Source organism: Cinclus cinclus, chromosome 8, assembly GCF_963662255.1.
Source record: "Cinclus cinclus chromosome 8, bCinCin1.1, whole genome shotgun sequence".
NCBI lineage: Eukaryota > Metazoa > Chordata > Aves > Passeriformes > Cinclidae > Cinclus > Cinclus cinclus.
Genome location: NC_085053.1, coordinates 24,302,257 through 24,325,482, shown reverse-complemented (window position 1 = coordinate 24,325,482; position 23,226 = coordinate 24,302,257). Strand labels below are relative to the sequence as shown.

General features: G+C 35.9%; 1 protein-coding gene across 1 annotated transcript in view; it reads left to right on the top strand.

The window, feature by feature from the left end:
• The first annotated feature begins 1,216 nt into the window (after positions 1-1,216).
• The window catches only part of AGBL4 (AGBL carboxypeptidase 4), an 848,931-nt gene continuing 826,921 nt past the window's right edge, over positions 1,217-23,226 (top strand). The window contains exons 1-2 of the mRNA XM_062497943.1: positions 1,217-1,256; positions 1,665-1,787. Coding sequence (XP_062353927.1) covers positions 1,217-1,256; positions 1,665-1,787 — 163 coding nt within the window. The remainder of the gene's footprint in view (positions 1,257-1,664; positions 1,788-23,226) is intronic.

Here is a 23,226-nt window from a genome sequence, read left to right as displayed (position 1 = left end):
ACACTTAAAGAAAACAAATGCCACAGATTGCTGTCTGTGGGTAATTATTCAATCTAAAACAAATAACCCAGAGGTTACAAATAATAATTTTGCTAAAAAAATACTATCATGCATTATTAAATATCTACATTTTTAGATTATGATAAAGTAAGTAAAAGGTCTAAATTTTGTTTGTTCTGTTGTAGTACTTCCCAAGGAGAGTAAGTTGCAAATTTCTTCCTGGGGAAGACTGGGGATTCATATGCCAAATGTTGACCCGGATTGGCATAATTTTTAATGTGGGATTTATGTACCTGTGAAGATATGGGTATATGATAGAAGGCCTGACAGACCCTTGAATTATGGTGTCACTAATACATTGGTATAGTTTGTTACCTCAGCTAAGGTGTTTTGCCTCTAGAATACTTTTATGTATGGAAAGGTCACTTTTAATTAATTGGCTGTTTTCATCACTCGGACAATATGAATTGCTTGTAACATTTGTGTGAAATAGTTTTTAATATAAAAATAAAACAAATTGAGCTTTATGTCACGTTTATCATCCTCCATAACCCATTTAAATGTCAAAAAAATCAGTACAGACCAAAAGTCTATTTCTAGAAGCCTTAGTAGCCCTATTTATCAGAGTGAAATAAGATATTATCATGCCATTATCCCATCACATGTCTTCTGCACTTGAAGCCATACCATTTCTTCATTTTCTTTAATACAGAAGATAGTTTTTCTATTGTTAAATATTTCTTGTCCAAACTGCAAATAGTGAAGAATGTGCTGAGTGTTTCTTACACTGTAATATGAATGTATGATATAATATACAATTATTTACGTTCTTGTATGTATCTCAAATGGAGAAAAAAATAGTGTTCTTCTGTCCCTATTTGGAAACAAATATTTTGCAGACTGCAATTTGTTAATACCATTTTACCATAAGGATAAAGATTTCAGTGTATTCAGTACTGATGTATTTTGACAAAAGTCATGCCATTGTGTGGAAAATTTATGTCCTTATATATTTTACCATTAAATAAGTGCTGCATTAAAAAAAAATAATCTTTATTCAAGTTCTTTTTCTGAGTTTTGGTTCCTAATAAAGAGGGCTCAGATAATCACATGGCTCCATGGGTGTATGTCTTTTCCTTTCATTGATTCTAAAATTTCAAATATGAGTGGGACTGAACAGTCTTGAAGGTTCTAAGTTGATTTATGATGCTGGAAAATGGACAGCAGGATACAGGAGAAGGATCTCATTAATGCTGGTAGAGAGGAAGGTCCTTTTGAGGGTTGTGATACAGAAGATGATGAGGAGTTCAATTTCAGGGAATCCAGCAGGATCTAGAGCTGGAGAGTTCCTGTTGAAAGAAGTAGATCCAGCTGAATATCAGACTTATGCATATGAGAGGGCTCAGCCACAGGTCATAAACATGCAGGAAACCAGGCTGGGTGGTTTGTTCCTTAGAGAGGCTTTAACAGATGATGCCATTATTATATCCAAATTATTATATTCCCTTTGAAAAGAAAAAATTCATTTACTAGTGCAGATGTTAAATGGTGCACATTTTATTTTATGTAGAAATGTGTGGGGGAGTAGCCTTTTACTGGTTTTTATTATATATTATATATAGATTTTTATGCTCATGGCATTTTTTTCACTTTTACTGCAACAGGCAGTGCCATCAGAAGTGATGATATCATAGCAGGGAACGTGAGCAAGTATATTGTTCTCCCAGCTGGTTACTGTGGACAGCCTAAAAAAGGACATCTTATATTTGATGCCTGTTTTGAAAGTGGTGAGTATTTTCAGCATTGTGTTATCTAGTTGTCAATATATTTACACTTTAAACACTATTACTCATCTTTTCATGAAGTGTCGTTATTCTAAAGAAAACTTACATTAAATACTACTTTACAAATTTAGCTGATTCCCATCAGTCACAGTATGACTTCAAATCAGACTTCAAATGTCTCAAAGGTTGTGAAGTTTGCTGTTGCCTACAGTAAAAATTTCATCAGGTCCATTTTTAAGCACATGTGGATACATAACTGGATTTTATTCTGTCATTATTTATGTGGCAATATTTATGTATTTATGATGTAGTATTTAAGATATGCTATTTAAAGATTTAATTTGTAACTTTTCTGGGGCAGTTAACCCAGTAAAGTGCCAAGTCCATCCTTGCATAATAAGACAATTTTACAAATGTGTATGTGCTGTCTTTAAATATATTACTTTGGGTTTCTTGTGGCCTGATCCTGTATGGCTGAGGTTAATGGCAGTTGTGCCTCTGATGTCAAGGGGAGAATTAAACTTTAGGAAGCTACTGGAAACTGAGAGAGAAGGTATTTTTTACAAGAGTTATAGTTAGCATATTAATTGAAAGAATAATTTTAATTGCTTATGTGCACGTGGGGTATGTAGGTAAATATATCCATGATAATGTAGCATTGTTTAAATTTTTGTGTTACATGCATGTGTGCTACAAGATTTTTAGTTTAAATCTATTATTACTGGCTTTTAGACCTACAGAGCACTGTTAAACACCATATGTAGAAAAGGCATTTGGCAGGATAGTTTTCAGCATGGCTTATGTGAGAGGTGCTGGTAATGCCAAAACTACTTCAGTGTCTTGTAAAATGAGCTTTTTATGAAGAGTTACATCCCTCAGGGTAGAATACTGGCTGCCAGTTCCTGGATAAATATTAAATTGAGTTGTTTAAATCCTATGATTACATTATGTAAAAAGTGCAAATGATGCAGTGAATAATGAAGAGTTTATATTTTTTAAGGTGTGTCTCTGAAGGTTCAGACAATAGTTCTGCATTTTTAAAAATACTTTGGGTGCTATTTCATAATAGTTATGTGGTTTTTTTTGCATTTTTGTATTAGAAAATGGCTTATGAAATGAATCATGGCCAAGCTGGGAAATTTACTTTATTGTGCTCAACTTCTCTGCAATAAAAAAGATCAGTAGCAGTCATCAAATTATTTGTGAAATATTGTGAGTCATTGCATGATGGTTTAATTTCAGTTTTTGAACAATGGAATTAATTATATTTTTGAATTAAAACATTTATTCAGTTCAAAGGTAATGCTCATACTTTACATACTTTGGTAATAATAGAATATGATAGGAGCAGGTGCTATTTGAAACACTGTGTTTATTTACACTGTAGCATGATGAGGCTGTGATGTTGCTTAGCATATTCAGACACTTCCAAAACACAAATATGAATGAAATTAATACCTTCATTTACTTTCTCATGATGACAATGTATTAGCAAGGATGAGAGTAATATTGTGTACACTTCATATGTAAATTCACTTCATCTTTTGTTCTATGTCATCCAAGTAATTGCTTCAAGTACCTTTACTGGTCAAAGCAAATTAACTGATACTGGATAACTTATGAAATTGTTATTCATGTTGAAATCTATCCCATCCTATTGTCCAAACAGTAGGATACAACATTTGTGAGATTGTCTTGATGCTCTTTGAGTACCACCTTAAATATAAAATCCTATTGAAGTTGCCTTTTCCAAAGAACAGATGGTAAAACCGACCCCACCTGCAGTACTGCCCCCAGCTCTGGGGTCCCCACTACAAGAAATACATGGACCTGCTGGAGGGGTCCAGAGGAGGCCAAGAAGGTGCTCCAAGGGCTGGAGCACGTTTCCTACGGAGACAGCTGGGAATACTGGGCTAGTCCAGCCTGGAGAGGAGAAGGCTCTGAGGAGGCCTTTTTGTGGTCTCTCAGTATGTAAAGGGGGCCATAAAAAAGGTGGAGAAAGACTTTTCCAAGCCTGTGGGGACAGGGCAGGGGGAAAGGGGTTTAAACTGAGAGAAGGTAGATTTAGGTTGGCCGTGAGGAAGAAATTGTTTACAATGAGGCTGTTGAGGCACAGGTGGCTCAGAGAAGCTGTGGCTGCCCATCCCTGGAAGTGTTCAAGGCCAGGTTGAACAGGGCTCTGAGCAACCTGGGACAGTGGAAGGTGGCTCTGCCCCAGGCAGGGGGTTTGAACAAAATTATATTTATGATCTCTTCCAGCCCAAGCCATTCTATGATTCCAAAATAGAAGTTGTGTTAAATGTAATTCCGTAAGTGTTTTTTCTTTCTTTGGCTCCATTCTCTATTTTCTTGAAAGGTCTGGTTGATGGAACTGAAGGTTTCCTACTAGACCTATTTTTCAAAGACTGTGTTGTATATTGTAGAAATGGAAGTAAACATATTTCAGAATAGAGAAGGGGTATTAAACTTGTAGAAATTAGGAAAAATATTAACACGTGCAGAAGAAATGCTATTTAATGCAGTTTCATTTTTGTAATTGCTATCATTATTGTATTAAATAGCATTGAAAAGTATGAATTTGTTTGAGACAGAGGTGTGTTTTTATGTAGTCTGAAAACCAGTGTCCAGCTTGTTGTTTTGAAGTGCTGTACTTTCAAAAAATCTTAAAACATAGAATTGGGCACTGGGATTTCTTTTTGGTCCATTCTGTTGTTGAGAGGCAAAATAAACTATTTTGCCATTCCTGAAAGATGTTTATCTTTTCAGTGAGTTTCAATGAGAAAGCAGCAATCCATTCTAACACTGCAATTTGCTCAATATAAGAAACATTTTCTTTCTATGTAGAAATGTTCTTACCAAAAAAGCATTAATTCTTGTCCAGTCCTATGGGCACAGAAAGCAGATTATTCCTTTCTTCTTTGACTTAATGGAAAACTGCTATCATATCTTTCCTTGGCCTTTCCCTCCTCAGGTTAAATAACTGCTATTTTTTTCAAGGGTTCCTTAGTGCTCACATTTTCCAAATTTTCTCTCATTCTTTATTTCCTCTGGCCTATCTCCAGCTGTTTTGTGCCTTTCTTGATTGGCAGTGGTCCAAGGTGAGCATGATACTCAGATAAGCTGGTGCCAATCCTATGTAGAGTTTATTACATGACATGCCTTGCAATCTATTTACTTCTGCAGTGTGACAGTCCAATCTTTTTCACAATAGCATGGTAGTGTTGACTTCTATAAAACCTGTGAACCTGTACACTGCCCAGGTCCTTTTCAGAAGGAGCATACCTGGTGGCTTGCACTTTACTTACCCTTAATGAATCTATTACTAGGGAAAAATTAATTGCTGTAAAATAAATGCAATTACTGAAAATGAATAATGGTGCCTGAGCCCTTTATCATACTAATAACTGACAGAGGAGTAAAGAAGAGGGAGAATTATCAACTTGCAAGTATGTCAGGAATTTGTGTTTCCCATAGTTCAAGCTAGTGTTCTGCTTGGAATCTTCCTTGTTATCTGTATTAATATTTAAGAATATATGCAGCCAAAAGAAGCTTTTAACATTGATTTATCATTAGCATAAAAGAAACTGATGAAAATTCAGATTTCTTGCATACCACACCATACCTTTTGGATAATTTCAGTTTTCACAAGAAACTTGAGTTAATTTCAGGGAAAAACTGAAGTGCAGCTATCTATGCACAGCAAAAATTTGAAGGAAATAAATGCCACATCCAAAATGTGTACATTTGGTCAGTTGTAATTCTGTTTCCTAATATTCATTAGTGCATTAAATTATTAACACAGTTTCAGTTAAGCAGCAATGCAACTGTACAAATGTTCCCATCCTGTCTACTGTTCTGTTAAAATGGGAATTTTGCAGATTATAGTGCTCGGGGTAAAAGGATGTATTCATTTCTGCTATGCAAAGAAGTCCTTCCTGATTGAGGATGGACCAGATTTTGATATGAACATGTTCTTCAGGGAATCTGGCATTTCATACTCAAGATGAGCTGGTATTTCAGACATTTTATCTAAAGAACTTCAAAGTTTAGTTTATCCAGCTGCCCCTACTGTATTGTGTTCCCTTAGTGCTTGTGATTTCTGATGGCATCCATTAAGTCAGCAACCTATTCTGTATTGTGGCTAAGATCTGTTTTATCTGCTTAGTCATTTTAACTGTAAGAGATGTTTTTGGAGATGATGCCTCCAGTAAAGGAAGCCAGTTGTTTTTCTGGGAGCTTAGATATCTGCAGTAGCTTTGCTTCTGCTTGAGGTCACAAATTTTTAGTTAATTTAACAGGATACATGAGAAGCTTTTTATGTCTTTTGCAAAGTGAAAAAGAAAACCAAATGACTTAGCCCTTGAAAAAGCCCCACCTTTTTTCTCATTGTGCAAAGGTTGCTTTCTGGTTGTAGCCACAAGTTGCCTTCCTGGCTCCATCACAAAACGATTCCGAGGTAGGCATTGGTTGTTCTCCAGCTTTTGCCTCCCTGGGCTGTCCATGAAGAGAACTGGCAAATGAAAAACAGGCTGACGCTGTCAGGTGTGGCTTTGCTGCAGAAAACGCTGGAACAACAATTGCAATGTTGTTCCTTTTGCCTGGAGTCACTGGGTTGCCAGTCCCCAGGGATGTGTTGGTTGGTGGCTCTGCCTGTGCTTACTCTGGGGTTCACCCCAGTCCTTCTGATGGCCTGGGATCTCACAGGGAATATGGGAGGGAGCTGGAGTCAGGCTGCAGACTGTGATGTGTTGAGAGGAGGGTTAAAAACCCCAAGCTCGACAGTTTCTGCTGCTTGTGGCTCAAATTGCTTGTTTTATAATTCCTTTCGAGAATTGAAGGAGCAGTGTTGGCTCACAGAGGTTCGTAAATCTCAGTATTCACACTGTTAAATACAGGGGCTTTTAATAAGGCTTTGAAAATATATATTTTGGCTTGTTAGTAAAATATAATGCTGTTTAACTGTTAAAAAATACTGTGTTTCTTGAAATTAGAAATGAAGCTGCTGTCTGCTTTTATTCTCATTTCAACCAAAAAAGTGGAACTCCGCCAAGAGTCATTAAATCTTCTATCCTTCGGATGAATTCTTATTTTTTTATGAAAAAATGTTATGATTGGGTAATTTCTGTATTGTGGTTTATGTTCAAAAGGTTGTAATTAAAGTTTTGTAAAATTTTAGATTCAATCTCAATTACTGTAAGCCTCAAATTATGTTAACTGCTGTACCACCACCTTGCAATGAAAATGATTCACAAACATTAGTTTTTCTTTCCTACAGCAGGTTTGTAAAATATTTTGCATTAGAATCCGGATGAAAAATTCAGTGCCGATGGATTGGAAATGATATTAATCAGTTGAAAAAAGTTAAAACTTACAATGTATTAAGAGATCTCATATGACTGAGAAGTACCCTCATATCATTTTTGTTAAGGTTTTAAATATCTTTCTATATTTTAAAAATAGGATAATGTACTTATAAAACACTTTGCACAACACTCAAAATTGCAATAAGTGATTATAATTCCGCTGATCTCATTGTAACCACTTACAGGCGTGAAATAGGCCATTGAGCTTTACCATGAAAGATATCTTCTGAACAAAAGCACAGATAATATAGGATGGATTGCCCTTTGGGGGTGCTTGTGTCCCAGTTGTTAAGACTTGACATGTAACTTTACACGGCAAAAATTAGGGGTGATTAATCTTAGTTGTGATTAGTAAAATATTGTAAAAGTTGATTAGCAAAGCATTTTCTGTAATGGGCATTTTTGTTGGTAAAAAGTTTAAAAATTAAAAGTAAGAGCACGAATGATGATACTGTTAAGTGTCATGTTCAAAGAAAAACCGAAATCCAACCTAGGAAATAGTTTTATTTTTGCCATCTAACCTAGAATTGTAATGTTCTTCCAAAATTATTAAACAATCTGACTCTCTGTGTGTTTATGTTTAAATGAACAGAAAAACCCTTCTTCCCCTTGATTTCAGTAGTGCTGCAATGATATCCTGGAACAGGAATAAAGCAATACAGGCGAGTGTCATAATAGCACATCAGTAGAAATAGAAAGTACAAAAGCTGTGTAAGGATACTTTCTTCCAGTGCAAACACTTTTAGTAGTAGTCTAAACTGAGTTTTGGAGCCAAAACTAGTTGATATTCCAAATTTCCTGTATTATAATCTCTCATGTATATCTAGAATCAGTAAGTCAGGTGGAACTGTTTTGGCTTTCACTTCTACAGGGATACTCATCTGTAAAATAGAAACAAAGGAATGAAAGTTGCTGTGTTATTCCAGTGATGATGTCTGTTTTCAGCCTGCTTTTGGGGCTTCAAGGTGTGTCTGATTAATGAAACATTTTAGTTATTTCCTTATTTTTTTATGGTAATTTATGCCACATTTCACAGGAAGACACAAAGTGGTTATTGCTGCCAGTAGGGATAATTTAGCAAATTTTTCCCATTTCTGAACATGTCTGTTCCCAGTTCAGAGCAGTGTTACTCTATCAGAGTATCAATACCTTTGGACTACTGCAAGTTAAAAGTCAGAAAAAAGGAGCCAAAGATTGATTTTAATTTTTTTGTGTGTTTTAATGATGACACTAGGCATAGATTAATGGTTGTAGCATGCATAGAGTGCTATCAGTTAACATATATGACATTACTCAGATGTCTCAAACTCCGGAAAAAGCACGTGAATGATTTATGGAATTGATATTAATCTCTTTCCAGTAAATGCATTACTAAAGTTACATGGGAAATTGATGTTACTGCTGTAATGCCAAATTAATTTCTTTCTTGCTAGGTCAGCATTGCAAATGGAACTAAATATTAACCTTTCAAATATCTAAACAGATATAGTGTGGAAGACGTTTTTACAAATGGAGAGTGCTTGGTGTCAGTGTGATACCAGCCAACACATATGGCATTAGTCAGATAGCATAACTTGTGGGAAATGGATATTAATGACCTATGGAACTCATGAAAATGCAGGAAGTATTAGTGTAACCATGAGAGTAAAGAATTAGGATGTTAATTGCAGTTGTTGTGCTGATTATGATTTTCACAGTCAGTTTACCATCTGATTCTCACACTACCTTCTTCAGGACCAGTCCTTTCCTCCCTCCTACCAAATGTTTGCATCTCCTCAGCTGGTATTAAAGCACATGTGTTGATTTGTTCTTTGACTGACCCAAAAGGTACCAGAATAAGCAACTAAAAACAAAGGAGGAGATATCTGTGATCAGATACTGTAAGTTCATAGCAGATTTTCAACAGCCTCAGTACAAAAAGCAATCAAATACAATATGGATCCCCTGTCTAGAAAAAAGGTAACTGAGGAATAATATGTTAAAGGTATGCAAAATCACAATTTCTAGTTAAAATATTAGTGTTTCCCTGTCTGTTCTCTTTGTACAGAACCTAAGGGCCATCAAATGAAACTAGCAGATAATATGCTGAAAGCAAACAAAGGAGAATGGTTCCTTACATGTTGTTTAATTAAGCTGTGGAACTTCTTCCTGCAGATCATTCTGGATGCTAAAACTTGTCACGTGTCATGCTTTCAATAAAAAACCCAACTGACAAGCCCAGGAAAGAAAAATCAGTTAAGAGCTACTAAACACTGACACCATTTCTGGCTCAGAAAGTTCATAAACTGTGAATTGTAAATTAGTGAATTATACTGGGAGGTGTCTTCAAATAGTTGTTTTTTTTCTTAGGATATTCTATAGACATCCATTTCTGGAAGTTACTGAGCTGGACCTTGATCTCACCTGATAGATACATCTGATTAAATGGTCAATGACTGTTAGTACATTTAACAATATTTTATTATTTTCTAAGAACAGATTAGAAGTTATAGTTGCAAGCCAAAATCAACATCATGCGTAACTATACTTTGATCAAATAATAGGAAGGAAAATCTTACAGTTCTTGTTTCCATTCAAACTATTTTCTTAGGAGGACAGTGGCTGAAGATGGTGTTGTCCAGAAACAGACCTGATGCAGATCTGTTCTTAAGATTTTGCACATTCGTGGTACTTACATTTCCATCAGATTTAGAAGTTTTCATGGGATTTTTGTAAGCTTCTTTGACAGAAAAGGAATGAAAAAAGACTCTCAACAACAAAGATACTTTATATAAAGATGGCTAAGTAATTTTTGAGAATAAGCAAAAAAAATTTTCTACATATCAGGTTCTGAGATGAATTTTCCAGATTCCATTTTTCTGGCTGTGTTCAAAATTTTCCGTCTGGAAAAATGATAGAGGGAAATATAAGAAAGAATAGCAGTGTCCCTGCCAGTGTGAAGGAACACTACATTGCACTGAACAAATATCCTTATCTGAATGTACAATCACTGAAATAAATGCAGCTGTGTTTATTTCAGCATAATCAGATATATTTGAATATAAAATCGTTGACATAAATGCAGCTGTGTTTATTTCAAACTGCACATGTTAATATGAACATGAATGTGATATCAGTTAATCACTCAGGAATGTACAGAGGTGTGTATATGTAGTGACACAATAGAAGCCTGGGACAGTTGAAAGTATGAAGGAAAAATGTCTAGATGAGTTTGTGCTGTACCTAAAGATTTTTTAGCACCATTGGAAGTCACTAATGAGGAGATGCAAAATTCTTCTCATATACAGTGCTTGGATTTGAATAAATCTGTGGTTACTCTATAGAATAACAGGTGACCTCTGCCTCAATTACTGACTAAGGAAATAATTGCTTTGAATAATTGCTTCTTAAAATAGAGAATCGTGTTAGTTTTGAGTGATTGGTAGGTCCAGGTCAATCTCTCCTGATGGGCACAGTGCAGACCTTAAATGTACCTTAGGTTTTTATCTGATTTTGAGCCTTTAAAAGAGCTGCCAACCACCCTTCCCAAATTTCATCTTGCTGGGTTCTCGAATCCAGGGAAAATACAGTGCAGAGCAGTGCCAGTGGAAAAATGTTGGCATTGTTTATTTTTCCAGGAATGCTTCTCCTTGCTATTTTCTGAAAATAATACTCTGCCTTCACTGTCCTGTTTATGTGCTTAACCTCTGTCTTTTGAAATCAGAGCCCTTCAGAACTAGAAGAAATTGAAGTGTCCTTAACTGTGCTTATGCAGATGGTGCTATATAGACTATCACAAGCAGTGGCTGCACTCAGAATAGAAGAGAAAGTGGCATCAGAACAGTAAATATTTGGAAGCTAAGAGGTTTTGGAAAGGCTCTATTTTCATCTTGGGAGAACATTGAAATATTCTGCTTGACTAAATAGTATTTTTTCAGTTAGTTCAGTAATCTGTAATCTTATCCCTGTTTTGCAGAAGTCAGGAACACAAAAGCCCTGGTTCTTGACTGCCTAGTGCCTTTTGTAGTGAATTTCAGCTGTGTAAAATGAGTGCAAAACAGCTGAGAAATATTAAGAGTGCTTTACATCATATCCATGTGAGCCAAATTCAGACTGAAATGTAGGAAATTCCATATCTTGTAGTATGTCTACTAGATTTGATCAAATAGGGGTGCTGTACAGAATAGGGGAAGGAAAGGGATGGAGCAGAGAAGAACCATTTGAAATGTTCACAAGCCCCGGTCCTGGAAGGGCCCCTGGCTGTGGGCACAGTGGTGCTGAGCTGCTGCTTCTCTGTCACTGTGTGACCACAACATGTGGTGCTGCTGTTGGCTCAGGACAGGGCTCAGGCAGCACCAGATGGGAGAACAAAGCTCCTTGTACTTCCTTCCCAGTCCCAGATACAGGAACTCCTTTCACAGAATCACTGCATGCTTGGAAGGGACCACAGTGGGTCACCTTGTTCAGCCTTCCTGCTCAAGCACATGGCACAGGGTTGTGTGCACACAGTTCTGGAATATGTCCAACAAGGGAGATTCCATACCCTGTCTGGGCATCCTATTCCAGTGGGATAGGTGTCTTCCTTGTGTCCAGGTGGAATTTCCTGCCTGTTCCTCTTGTGCCATTGCTGGGACCATGGAGCAGAGCCTGGTCCTTGCTCTGATCCCTCCCTGCAGACACTGCCAGACTGGGATGAGGGCCCCTCTCAGTCATCTCTTCCCAGGGATGAAGAGGCCCGGCTCCCTCACCCTTTCCTCACAAATCCTATCCTTTGTGTGCTCATGTTTTGATTTTTTTCCCCAGTGGACTGAAGATGCTGGCACAGGCTGCCCAGAGGGGCTGTGGAGTCTCCATCCACAGAGGGATTCAAAACCTCAGCAGATGCAATTCAGAGCAGCCTCCTCGTGCTGACCCTCTACTAGAACTAGACAATCTCCAGAAATCCCTAAGAGATCACTTGCAACATTAATACTTTCTCTATTTTTACCCTGAAATTAGAATACACTTCAGATAGATTCTGTTCTTGTTGTTCTTTAAATCACTTAAAAATTCTCAGCTGCCTGCTGTTCCAAAGTTAACAAGCCAAATTAAGATCTTTGCTTGTTTGAGCTGCCACTCTATTGCAAGAAGAGACAAAATGCTGTGAAATAAACAGTGGTCTGTACTTTTGAAAGAATGCTGGCTGGAAAACATACTTCAGAAGAGGTGTTTCATAAACAGAAAGGATTTTTATTTTTGAATGGATGCTATCTGGTTTCAGGAGAAAATATTTTAGAATTTTTTTGCTCTGCCTAACGTGAATTTGGATACAAGTTATTAGGTGGGAAACACATTATTTTGGATACATGGAGAGCTTAATTTTGCATTTATTGATGCTATTTAGTAACCTAATTGCCTTCTAGGTTCAGCCTTTAGCATGCTAATTTTGATTTAGTGTTTGTATTTCTGAAAACAAACTGGGAACAAACCATAAATTATCACTGTGTGTTCTTTAGACAGCTCCTGGAATTCCAGGATCTACTACAATATCATAACGTGAAAGTAAATTATCATAATATATTAAGGGTTGTTATTATATTCTAACAGTTTCTGGTAGAATCACATCTCTTTTTCTCTCATGTGAAACTGCAGCTTTTTCATAAGATGGATAATTTATTCTGTTTTACAAAAAAATTGGTTTGAATGTTTAGTGTTGCTACTGTACTATGTTATGAATAATTCATTTTAGTAGCCTTTTTCAAGATTGTAAGTGAATGTCATATTTCTGATGTGAAAAACTTATAAGCCTTTATCATGGATGAAGTATTAAATATAGGAGCTAAGGAATAATAGATATAGGTGTTTTTCTTTATTTTTTAGCATTTTGGTGGTCATCTTAAGAAATTATGTTCACAGTGAGTTTTGTGAATGATTGATGAGGAATGTTTTTTACACTTGTGTTCCTTTTTAGTCTTTCTTCTTACTTGCAGTTTTTATTGTATTAGTATCTAATTATACAAGACTTTGCATATATATTTCACATTACTGTTGTATAACGAGACATCTTCAATGCAACATAAAACTGCCCATGTACACCTGCACTGGCCACTCGTGTAGGCACAGTTAAATCAGATTGTTTAGCAGTGTTGGTACAGCCCAAAATGTCTTGAGATTGGATGGATACTGAGAGGGTGAGTTTACTCTGGAGTTTTGTGCTGTAACAGATCCACCAGAGCTTTGTGCCTGAGCTTGCTGGGGTGATGGATTGTAGCTGTGCTCCTTACTAAAAGTAAAGTTAAGACAAGGAATGGGGCAGCAATGTTAAAATTAATTTATGCTTTCATCTGAAAAATAAAAGCTGATAGCAAGTTGGAACTTGACTTCTGGTTATTACTGCATGTATTTTCAGTGGCCCTTCTGTTTCAGTAGCTTCAGGATTATTCTCACTCATTCCAGACACTTCTCATCCTCTTACTTGATTATCTCTATGCTATCCTGCCTGTTATTTCTCTTTCCTCTCTGTCTTTGTGTAAATGTTATTGCTGTAGTGTCTTCTTTTGTATGTTGAGAGAATGTTGAGCCCCACTTCTTGAGCCTGTACATGAACTGCTATATCAAATTAATCACCTCTAGGACTCCATATTATTGGTTTGCCATTAGCATTTGTTTTATTTTTCATTATTCCTGTCTCTGTGCTCTTCTTTATCCTTTTGGTTTTAGTACTCAATTCATTTCCTTTCCTCATATTTGCATTTAAATTTCTTCTGTGAACATTTTGTCCATTTTATTTTAGTCAAGGTTTCCCATTTTCATGATTTCCTCTACCAGTATCCCTCCTTGAAAAATTTTTGTAAATCTGGCTTTTCAAAATGCTTCCTTTTTTATTTTTTTAAAATGTTTTAATTTATATTTATATAGATTTAATGTTTAAAGGAACTGGGATCCAGAGTTATTTTCCTGATATTTATAATTTGACCCTATTCAGTCTGCATGCTCTTTTGGACATGAAGTGTTTCTTGCCCAAAACTCCAACTTCAGCTGTGCAGTCTAAGTATTTTCTCTAGCATGGGGGATCTATGTTGACAGATGCCAAATCTTCAGTGCCTGGTCCAGGGCAGAAATCAGTGGAAAAAATTCTGCATAACTACAATTTCTGTTGGTTTTGGGTCAGACCATAAGCTTGTGAAACTTTCTGTGAATGAATAGTCTTGTGACAAGTGGGCAAATGCTCTGTCACTCAATTTGCTGAAGGTCAGAGTGAATGCCAGAGGAGTCAGAAGTGCTTAGATGGCAGGGAAAGGAGAACATTCCCAGTGGTTGCGAGGAGTTCAATTAAAGGTGTCTGTCCCGTGTATCTGCAGTGTCACAATGACATCTAGATACTTCTTAGGATGTGAATATGTGACTTTCAAGACCTCTGATTTTATTTTCTATTTAGAATGTTAGCCTAGTTAATAATAACTCATGCTGATAGTCCTTTACTGCAGGAGATCGCCGTGTGCTTTACAAGGTACTTTTGTTTTCATTTTATAGTTCCAGAAATCTGAGGCTCCCAGAAGTTCAGAGCTTCAGTGTTACATAGTAGAATCGCCATTTGAAGCATTTTGACATTATCTTCTTTGAAGCACACTAATTGGATTTAAGCCCACGCCTTTGATTACTCTTTAAAACTGAACAAAGTTATGTGTCATCCTGAACCATGGTGGATAAGCTTGGACTTTCCTTCTTAAGGATGCTATTTTATAGTCTGCCATGCTTCAACAGATATTAGGAATAAGAGATACTATTTCAGATAGAATGTAACAAAAACTGATATTATTTCAACAGTACGGGGGAAACTTAAATGCTGTTGGAAAAATTGTGTTAGGTTATCTCCTCTGACTCAAACCAATGAAGAATGAACCAGCTGAGTAAAGAATGAGGAGGGAGAACAAGCATTATCTTTTGCAACCTATTCAGTTTTGGCTGATTTAACCTAGATGAGGAGAAAAGCAATATTGTGTTCTTTGACAGTACTGTAACAAACTTTGCTAACTGATAATAACTGGAAGACATATGTCAAATTGTTGGTTCTTCTGAGAAAGGAAGAATGCTGAAATCAGAAAGTTGTATTATTGTAATTTGATAATTGTGATTTGGTCTTTTTTATCTACATGACTTCATAGTGTGAGCAAATATAGGCTATTATATTGTAACAAAATAAAATTCCACAGGGTATGAACTAGAAAATGTGGACAAAATTCAGTGTTGGCAAATTAATATGCAATCCAAAGTAATTTTACTGTGGATGTTGCATTGAAAAGATAATTGTGAATTATTTCCAATCTTACAGAAAGATTTCAACACCAAGAAGATCTAACTAAATAAAGTAACCTTCTTTATTAGTAGTGTTCTTAATTAACTGGTCTAGTCCTATAAAATTATCTTGCCCCCTAAAAATTTCTAACCAATCATTCCTCCATGATTATTATTATTGTTTGCTGGATGATATTGGGAGAATGTCCTGGTGTGGTTTGGTGTGGAACGCCTTGCAGGGGAAGGTGGAGGCTCAGTTGGATGTGAGAGCCCTGGGCAGTGTCACTGCCCCGTGCTGTGACACACGGGGTTGGGTCACCTCGGGCCACAGCCTTGCCATGCAGGGTGCTCAGGGAGAGGGCTGGGGCTGTGGGTTCCCTTCCAGGGTCTTCTAAGCCTTGATGAGCAGCAAAATGCATCAGCAAGTGCAAAAGTAATGAGAGAAAGGGGGAAAAGAAGACACACGTATCCACATGACTCTGGAATTGCTGGTGCTGTACGCTGAGGCCAAATCCCAAAAAAAATCATAGAACTGATTTTTGCAGGTGAAGCTTTATAAGTGCTTAAAAAAAATCACTTGGCTGACAACAAAAAACTTAGTTTTTTTAATAAATGAAAATATAGCTGCTAGCCCTTTAGGTTTCCTGATATCCCCTATTTATATAGTTATTTGTAAAAGAATTTATAAATTGATATTTACAGCGCCTCTGCCATCCTAATAATTGTAAGAAGCTGCCCACCTGTTCAGAATTGGAAGTCCTTTAAGTTCTAATTTTAATTCCCAAAGTATAAACTATTTCCATCTTTAGAGGGGACAGTGGGACTGCCACGTTTCTCCTGAGTCTGGGATGTTCTAAAGCCAAAGGTCCTTCTGTTGCTGACTGCCTTTCACATCAGCAGTGTGACAGAAAGTCAGCCTTCAGTCACAGCTAATGAGATAATGTTTTCCTGTCAGTGTGGTGAAAATATGAAAATGAATAGACAGACTTTGTAAAAGTTCCTGAAGACTGGCTTTTGAAAAAGCAGGTCTATTTGGTTAAAGGTGGTGACGTTTGTTAACTTCTTTGTTTGAAAGTTTTTCACTAGGGATAATATTATGTAAAAATTCTTTCACTAACATGTTAAATATCTGATTTTTTACTTCCAAGTGAATAAACTAAAGAAATACTGGTTATTGAGGTTGAAGTACTAGAATATTATTAAAGTTAGGAACCAAAAATTATTACTTGCTCATAATTGTTTTGTTATCTAAGTCCTTGCCAGTGTTTCATAATGTATTAAAACTTTCCAATGCATTTAGTAAGAAAAAGATTTTTGTATATCATAATGAATGAATGTGTGTTGCAAAGCACATGCATATAGCTTCAACCTGAAAATTGTAAGCAACCATGGATATATTTAAAGAATTAATTTTAATTAACTCCTTTATCATATAGTCAATGTGCATTATGTTCTAAAAAGCTCATATTATATCAGCATCTTCTTATATTGTCAGGGTATACTATGAAAAATGTGACATAATAGGTAACAAAAGTAGTATGTCTTGTTATTTTTAACTGAAAAGTTTTGATATTTCTTTAAATTCTTATGTAGAGGTAAGTTGGCACCCGTCTTTAGAAATTCAGCCTAATTTTGAATAGAAATAGCTCTGAAAGGTGTGTCTATGTCCCTGCCTTTGAAGAGTCAAAAGCAACATTGGATCTGTATAATTTATCAAGGTCACTTCATGCCCATGAGAGACAATAATAGAGCTCAACAGTCACTGTAAGGTTATTTAAGCGCTAATTGCTTTAGAAATATTGATTTGTTTTCTGGGTTCATAAAATAATTTATGAGAAAATTTTGTCTATTTTGAAAATGTACATATTTTAATATTTTTTAGATTTTTTCCTTTCTTTTTAGGAAAATGTGTTCCTGCCAAATACAAACCCAGTGAGAAAAAAATTGTTGATACAGTCAAATAAAAAAATAAATCATTTTAATCCATTTAATTGGAATCCTAAATCAAGCCTAAGTGGGTGTCTTGGTAGGCTAGAAACTTCTGGATATCAAAGAATTATTAGAGGAGCAGAAAAAGTGAGTATGTGATGTGATTGGCTTTAAAATCATAGTTTCCTCCACATTTTGTGAGATCCAAATAAAGGTGAAAAGTTATAGCAGGAGCACAGTGGGCGAGGGAGTTCTCTTTTGATTTTTGTTCCTTCATACTTTGTCATTTTGAGTTTTCTGTATTTAAAGCCAATTAATCTAGTTTATTATATAGCAAAAAAGCCTGCTTTTTGTTTAAAAGCTTTATTGGCTTTTTGGAATACTCACTTATAAGAAAAAGATCTAGGCAGTTCAATTTCAATAATATGTCTGACTCAGATTCTCATCCCATCCATCTTAAACCCATTTTCTTTCTCTAATCACCTGCATGCCCTCGTCACAGTTCCCAGGCTTGCCTTGCTTGTATGGGAGTTAGCAAATTGCACTTTTTAGGTACCTGTATGTCTGAGAGACAAGGGAAATTACATTTCTTTTGTGCCTCAAGCACGGGGGGATGTGTCCAGGAGGAAACTTGAGTGCTCACTAGCTGAACCAAGGAGAGAAGCTGAGTGTTACAGAACTGAAGTGTGAGATTGTAGGGGGATGGAGAAAGGCTGTGCTCTCTTTTTGTCACACTGATACTCTTCAGTCTGTTGCTTAGCAGGCCAATCCCACATGTCTCCAAATATCTGGAATTGAATTACTTGTGCTCATTATGTAATTATTGTAACGGGAAATTTCGGGAACATGTGACAGACAAGTCATTCCTTTGAAAGTAATTTGGTGTTTGTATGCTTAGAGACAGGATGTTAATAGCTTGGTAATGCAGAGAAAATATTGTTAAAACCCAAAATCTCCTAAAGGGAATTTGCACAATTTTAATGGACATAGAAATGTATTTGAAGGTAGAGATATACAAATACAAATGTCTACACAAATATATATAAACTTTATGGATGGGAATGTGAATTTTCATGAAAGTTCCTATTTGTATGGATGTAGCTACTTTAAAAGTACTCTCCTCTGATTAAAACTTAAGATTCGCATTTAATGTTAACATAACACATGGAATTGTAAAAGTTGTATCTACTGTAGAATACAAATTTTCATTACTGGCTGCCACTTCGTAGCAGTCTTTCAGTCAACTTCCTACCTTGCCCTCTCCTTGCCCTTCTCTCTCCCCAGTTTTAGGCATAATTTTCTGATGAAATCCTCATTTTGTGTTAACATGGGGAGTAAAATAATATGTTGATGGCTTGGATATCTGTTGGTGTTCTGATGATGCTTGAGTAGAGAGAGTGATGTGCTGTCACTCTCTCCATAACTGTCCAAGGTTGAGAATTCTATTACATCTTTCAAAATGTCCTTTTACTTTCATCTGAAAATGAAAATAAGTTGAATAAAATCCAGTTTACGTTTGAGCTGGGCTGCATACTCACTTCTGTATATAAAATCAAACTTGATTTCCTAAGGAGTTTTTTCTGTTAATACAACTTTTTTCCTGCTTTATGGAAATTATCATATATGACTTTTTTTTTTTTTTTTTTTTTTTTTTTACTGCCAGAGTTTGAAGTGAAAGCATTAAGTTAAATTAATTTCACTTTGCTTGGCAAATGGTGATAGTAGCACTTTAACAGCTGTTTGCTTTCCTGGATTGTCCTTGGTGCTGAAATTGCTTTTGTATCTAAACAGCAAAATGTGTTTATAGGGCTACAGAATATGGAGATAAATTTAGCCTGTCAAACAGATATTATTGGGGCTTTTTTTTGTGCTGTGTTTCTGGGAGTGGATCCTGGCTACAGTGCTTTAATTCCAAGCTGTGTGTGCCTTTGGACATCTTACAGGACTGTTGTGGAGCTTTTCTCTTTGATTTATGACCTTGCCTGTATGGACTTCTGATCAGATTTTATTCTCATTTAGTGCAAGAGGGGCTAATTATGAAAGTGACAAAGATTCTTTCATTGTGCTAAAGCTTTTTGAATGACAAAAGGGGGCTTTAAATTAAAATGAACTTTAACAAGGCATTTTCACATTGAAGTGATACACACTCTACCACTGATAGAGTAATTCATTTTCAACCCTTTCTGATTCTATAAACACATTGTCTCACAAGATCAGTAATTTTTTACCTCTCAGGCTAATGAAGAGTGGATGGTAGACCAATGAATTCTCTTTTTGCAGAACTGTTTTGACATTCTTAATTTTTTCTTAAATATCAAAGAAAGGACAAAGAGCTGTGATTTTATTGCATTAATATTAATAATCATTTATCTGCCAGAAAAACATTTAAATATCACTTGACATTTGCAGAGAAAGATTAATGTTTAATTTACTACAAACATAGAAATACTTTGAAATAAAAGGAAATGCTTCCCGATTCAGCAAAATAAGAAAAAAAAAAACAAACCAACAACAAAAAACCACCAAAATCCCGACAAAATTCAGACAGACATTCAGATATAAAAAACATTGCAACCATAGCAGAAATCAAAAATATGTTGGTGCCATTTAAAATGTCAATATTTAAATGATCACTTCTGATTGAAAGAATAACATCAACTAGATAGGTTTTTTAAAGTCTAGTTTAAGCTTTAAGTAAACAAAGATAAATGAGGGTAAGCAGTTTTCTGTTACATCTGTGTGGGTACAGTTGCAAAGGCTTGTATAAATTCTAGCAACATTATAAAAACAAACCAACATAATGTAGTTATGATATGAACAGTATTGGCATTTCATAACTATTGGTAAATCTGAAATCAAGGGGGCTCCCAGGACAGGCTGGTGTCTGGAGGAAAGGAAAATAGCAAGCCACAGGAGTCAGAAAATTATATAAGGGAAAATATTGGAACAAGTTCCATTACCTACAGAAGGATCAAAATGCTGTATAATAAAGAGAAAAGTAGAGAAATCACCTTGTTCTACAAAAGAATGTCAGAGTAGGAGCTATGGAGGAGGAGGAGATGAGCAGGAAAGTTGTGTATCTGTCTAATCTGATGAAATGGCTAAAAATGTACCCAGACTGCAGGAAAGTCTATCTGTAAATTTTATCATGGAGATTATATGGCAAGATACCACTTTTAGGCAATGAAATGATGGGGTTAATGTATTGAATGAGAATAACATTTCTAGCCCCCAAACTGTTTTTTTGTGACTAGATTGGTAATGGCATAGAGAATCAAATTCAGTTTTATAATAAACTAAAATAAGACTCTTTCTTCTGCAAAAGCTGTATGTAGGACAGATGTTATTCACGTTCAGTATTTGCATGGAGAGTGTCCTGTTAGCACCCTTTTCCAAGGATTTTTTAATAGAATAAAGAAAATTTCAGCTATAAACCCAGTAATTTATTAGTTAAAGAAGGTTCTTATCCAGGATCTATCTCAAAAAGCAAAATTCTTTTATAAGGCAATACCTGGAACTTTTCCATTAATACTCTTTAAAAAAAACCTTCTGATTTTATTTACAACTCTGGTGACTTTTGAGAGGTCCTTGAGAATATAATATAGCTATAGGTCTCTGATTAAGGTTTCCATCTATTAATTTTCATTCAAGTATCAGTGTGTAGTTATACTTTGGAAAGATTTCCCTGGAAAAATGGTGATTCTGTGTATAAGGCACCAAACTAAGCCAAATGCAGAATTGTAGCATTACTGTGCAGTAATAAATCAACAGGAATATCCTCTCTTGTAGGATGAAAGAACTTCCTTGTCTTTTGCATTACAAGAATTCTCAGGGTCTTTGCAAAATGATGAATATATTGAGTAGGAAGCATTACATAAGTAGTATAGCTGTGATGTACTAAAGAATAAAGAATTTTCAGCTTTTAATTTTTTTAAACCATTTTTAATACTTTTTTTTTGCACACTAGTGCTGTTAGGCAGCAGGTATATATGAGAGTGTTTTACATCAGAGGCTGTAGAGAGCAACAGATTTCAGTGTTGTACACTGAGCATCAGGCCCTAACCATGTCAACATCTGGGACACGTTTCTGTGTGTGACACACCAGTGGTGGTACATCCCTCTGTGGTACCACAGTTCCTGTTCCCTCCTCTGCCTTGCTTGGTGGTTGTTTCCGTGGTTGAGGCTGCAGACATTGTTATAATTGATTTGTTAACTCATTAATTATTTATTTAGGATAGCACCCATTGTATGCTAAGTGACTTCCGAACAGAAATTTCCCCAAATGCTTTTCCTTTAAGAGCTCTGTTCTGAGAGATGTGGTACAAGCACAGCCATGAGAGACCCATTTTGGGAGCACATGCTTTGTTAAAGAAAGCTGAGTTTCGTGACACTAATGCAAAACCTCTTTGTATTCTGATTTTCCTTTAACAAAGGTTCACTGCCGTGGATAAATAACTGCCCATCTGTCATTGGAGGCCTTTGGGGAATTGATAAAGAGGGAGCAGAGAAATCTGTTTTTCTGGGGATTTGGTGGATTTGGTGTAGTGGGTGTGCGATGACCATCTTAGGGCACAGGCCTCTGATTTTTAAGCACTCTTGACACTCCCTACTAAGTAGCTGCTTTTACCACTGCCAGCTTGTGTGTTTACATGATTTTGTGACTTTTTGGAGCATTTGTCCTGCAATCGTAGGCTCTGCTGATATTTCTGTAATTTATAAAGCTCTCACAGATGTAGGAGAAGGAGTCAAGAGACTGACTCCATTTTATTAATCCTTTACAATTTCCCTACATGGTGAACATTGACATTTTATTCTTTGCAGCACCAGGTTTTTTAGGTCCTTTAACTGAAAGCATTAGTTTTTATTGAAAAGGGCAATTTTGAAATAAGGCTCTTTGACTGCAAGTGATTAAATATCAATCTAATTTGATCAAAACTATTGAATTCTTTCAGCAAGATTGTATTGTATAATTTCTTAATATGTATGTGAGCCTGCTGTTTACACAACGGTCTTTGTAGTATTTTGGAGTATCTGCTACTTACATATTGTGCTATTTTGCTCATAGTGGTTGTTTAGAAATCACGATCGCTAAATATTCAGGAATACTTGTTGCTGTTTTTCACTGTGCTCTAAACTGGCATCACCATTAAGACTGCTCTACTTAATGAACATAAAAAGACCGAAAATATTCCAGTTCTAGCTGCTTGTGTTGTCTTTCTAAATTGCATTTTTTACTCTCCTGGACTATAAAAGAAAGTTGCAAGTGATGTCAGTAGGTAGGTGGCCTTTGGGATTAACACATGCTAGAACTTTACAGTTATTTATAATGTGAAATCTCTGTAACTGTATCCTCATTCAAGGAGGAACCTCAAGCCTACTTAATCAATTTTAATCCCTCTGTTCCCCCTTCCCCTTTGCCCAGACATCATTCAAACACCTGAGACCAAGAAAAATATTTTTTTCTGAAAGGAAGAACTCATCCTAAAGCTATTCATTGGCAGCATTGTCTGGACTTCTGGGATATGAGAATCTTTTTGTAACTTTTTTTTTTTTTAGAAAAATAAATCATGGCATTGGCCACCTCACCCCTCCTTCTTTTATATTCAATTAAAAGATTTAAGATCAATTATGATTCTCTCCTGTTTCAACCAGTTCTTCTTTCTTAAAGGATTTCAATTCCCTTAGTTTTCTGTGTGGAAGACAACTCTGCCTCCTACTCTAATTCAGTAAAAGTTTTAATTTATAAAACTCCTGTGGGTGTTTTAGTCTAGGCCACACACCATTAATATTTCTGCAATTTAACTCAATATAAAGGAATTAAAGTTTTGTTCATTACACTTGTTTGGGACCACTGAGAAGCAGTAACTCTCTTCCCAGGGCCTATGGGCAGAAGGCCC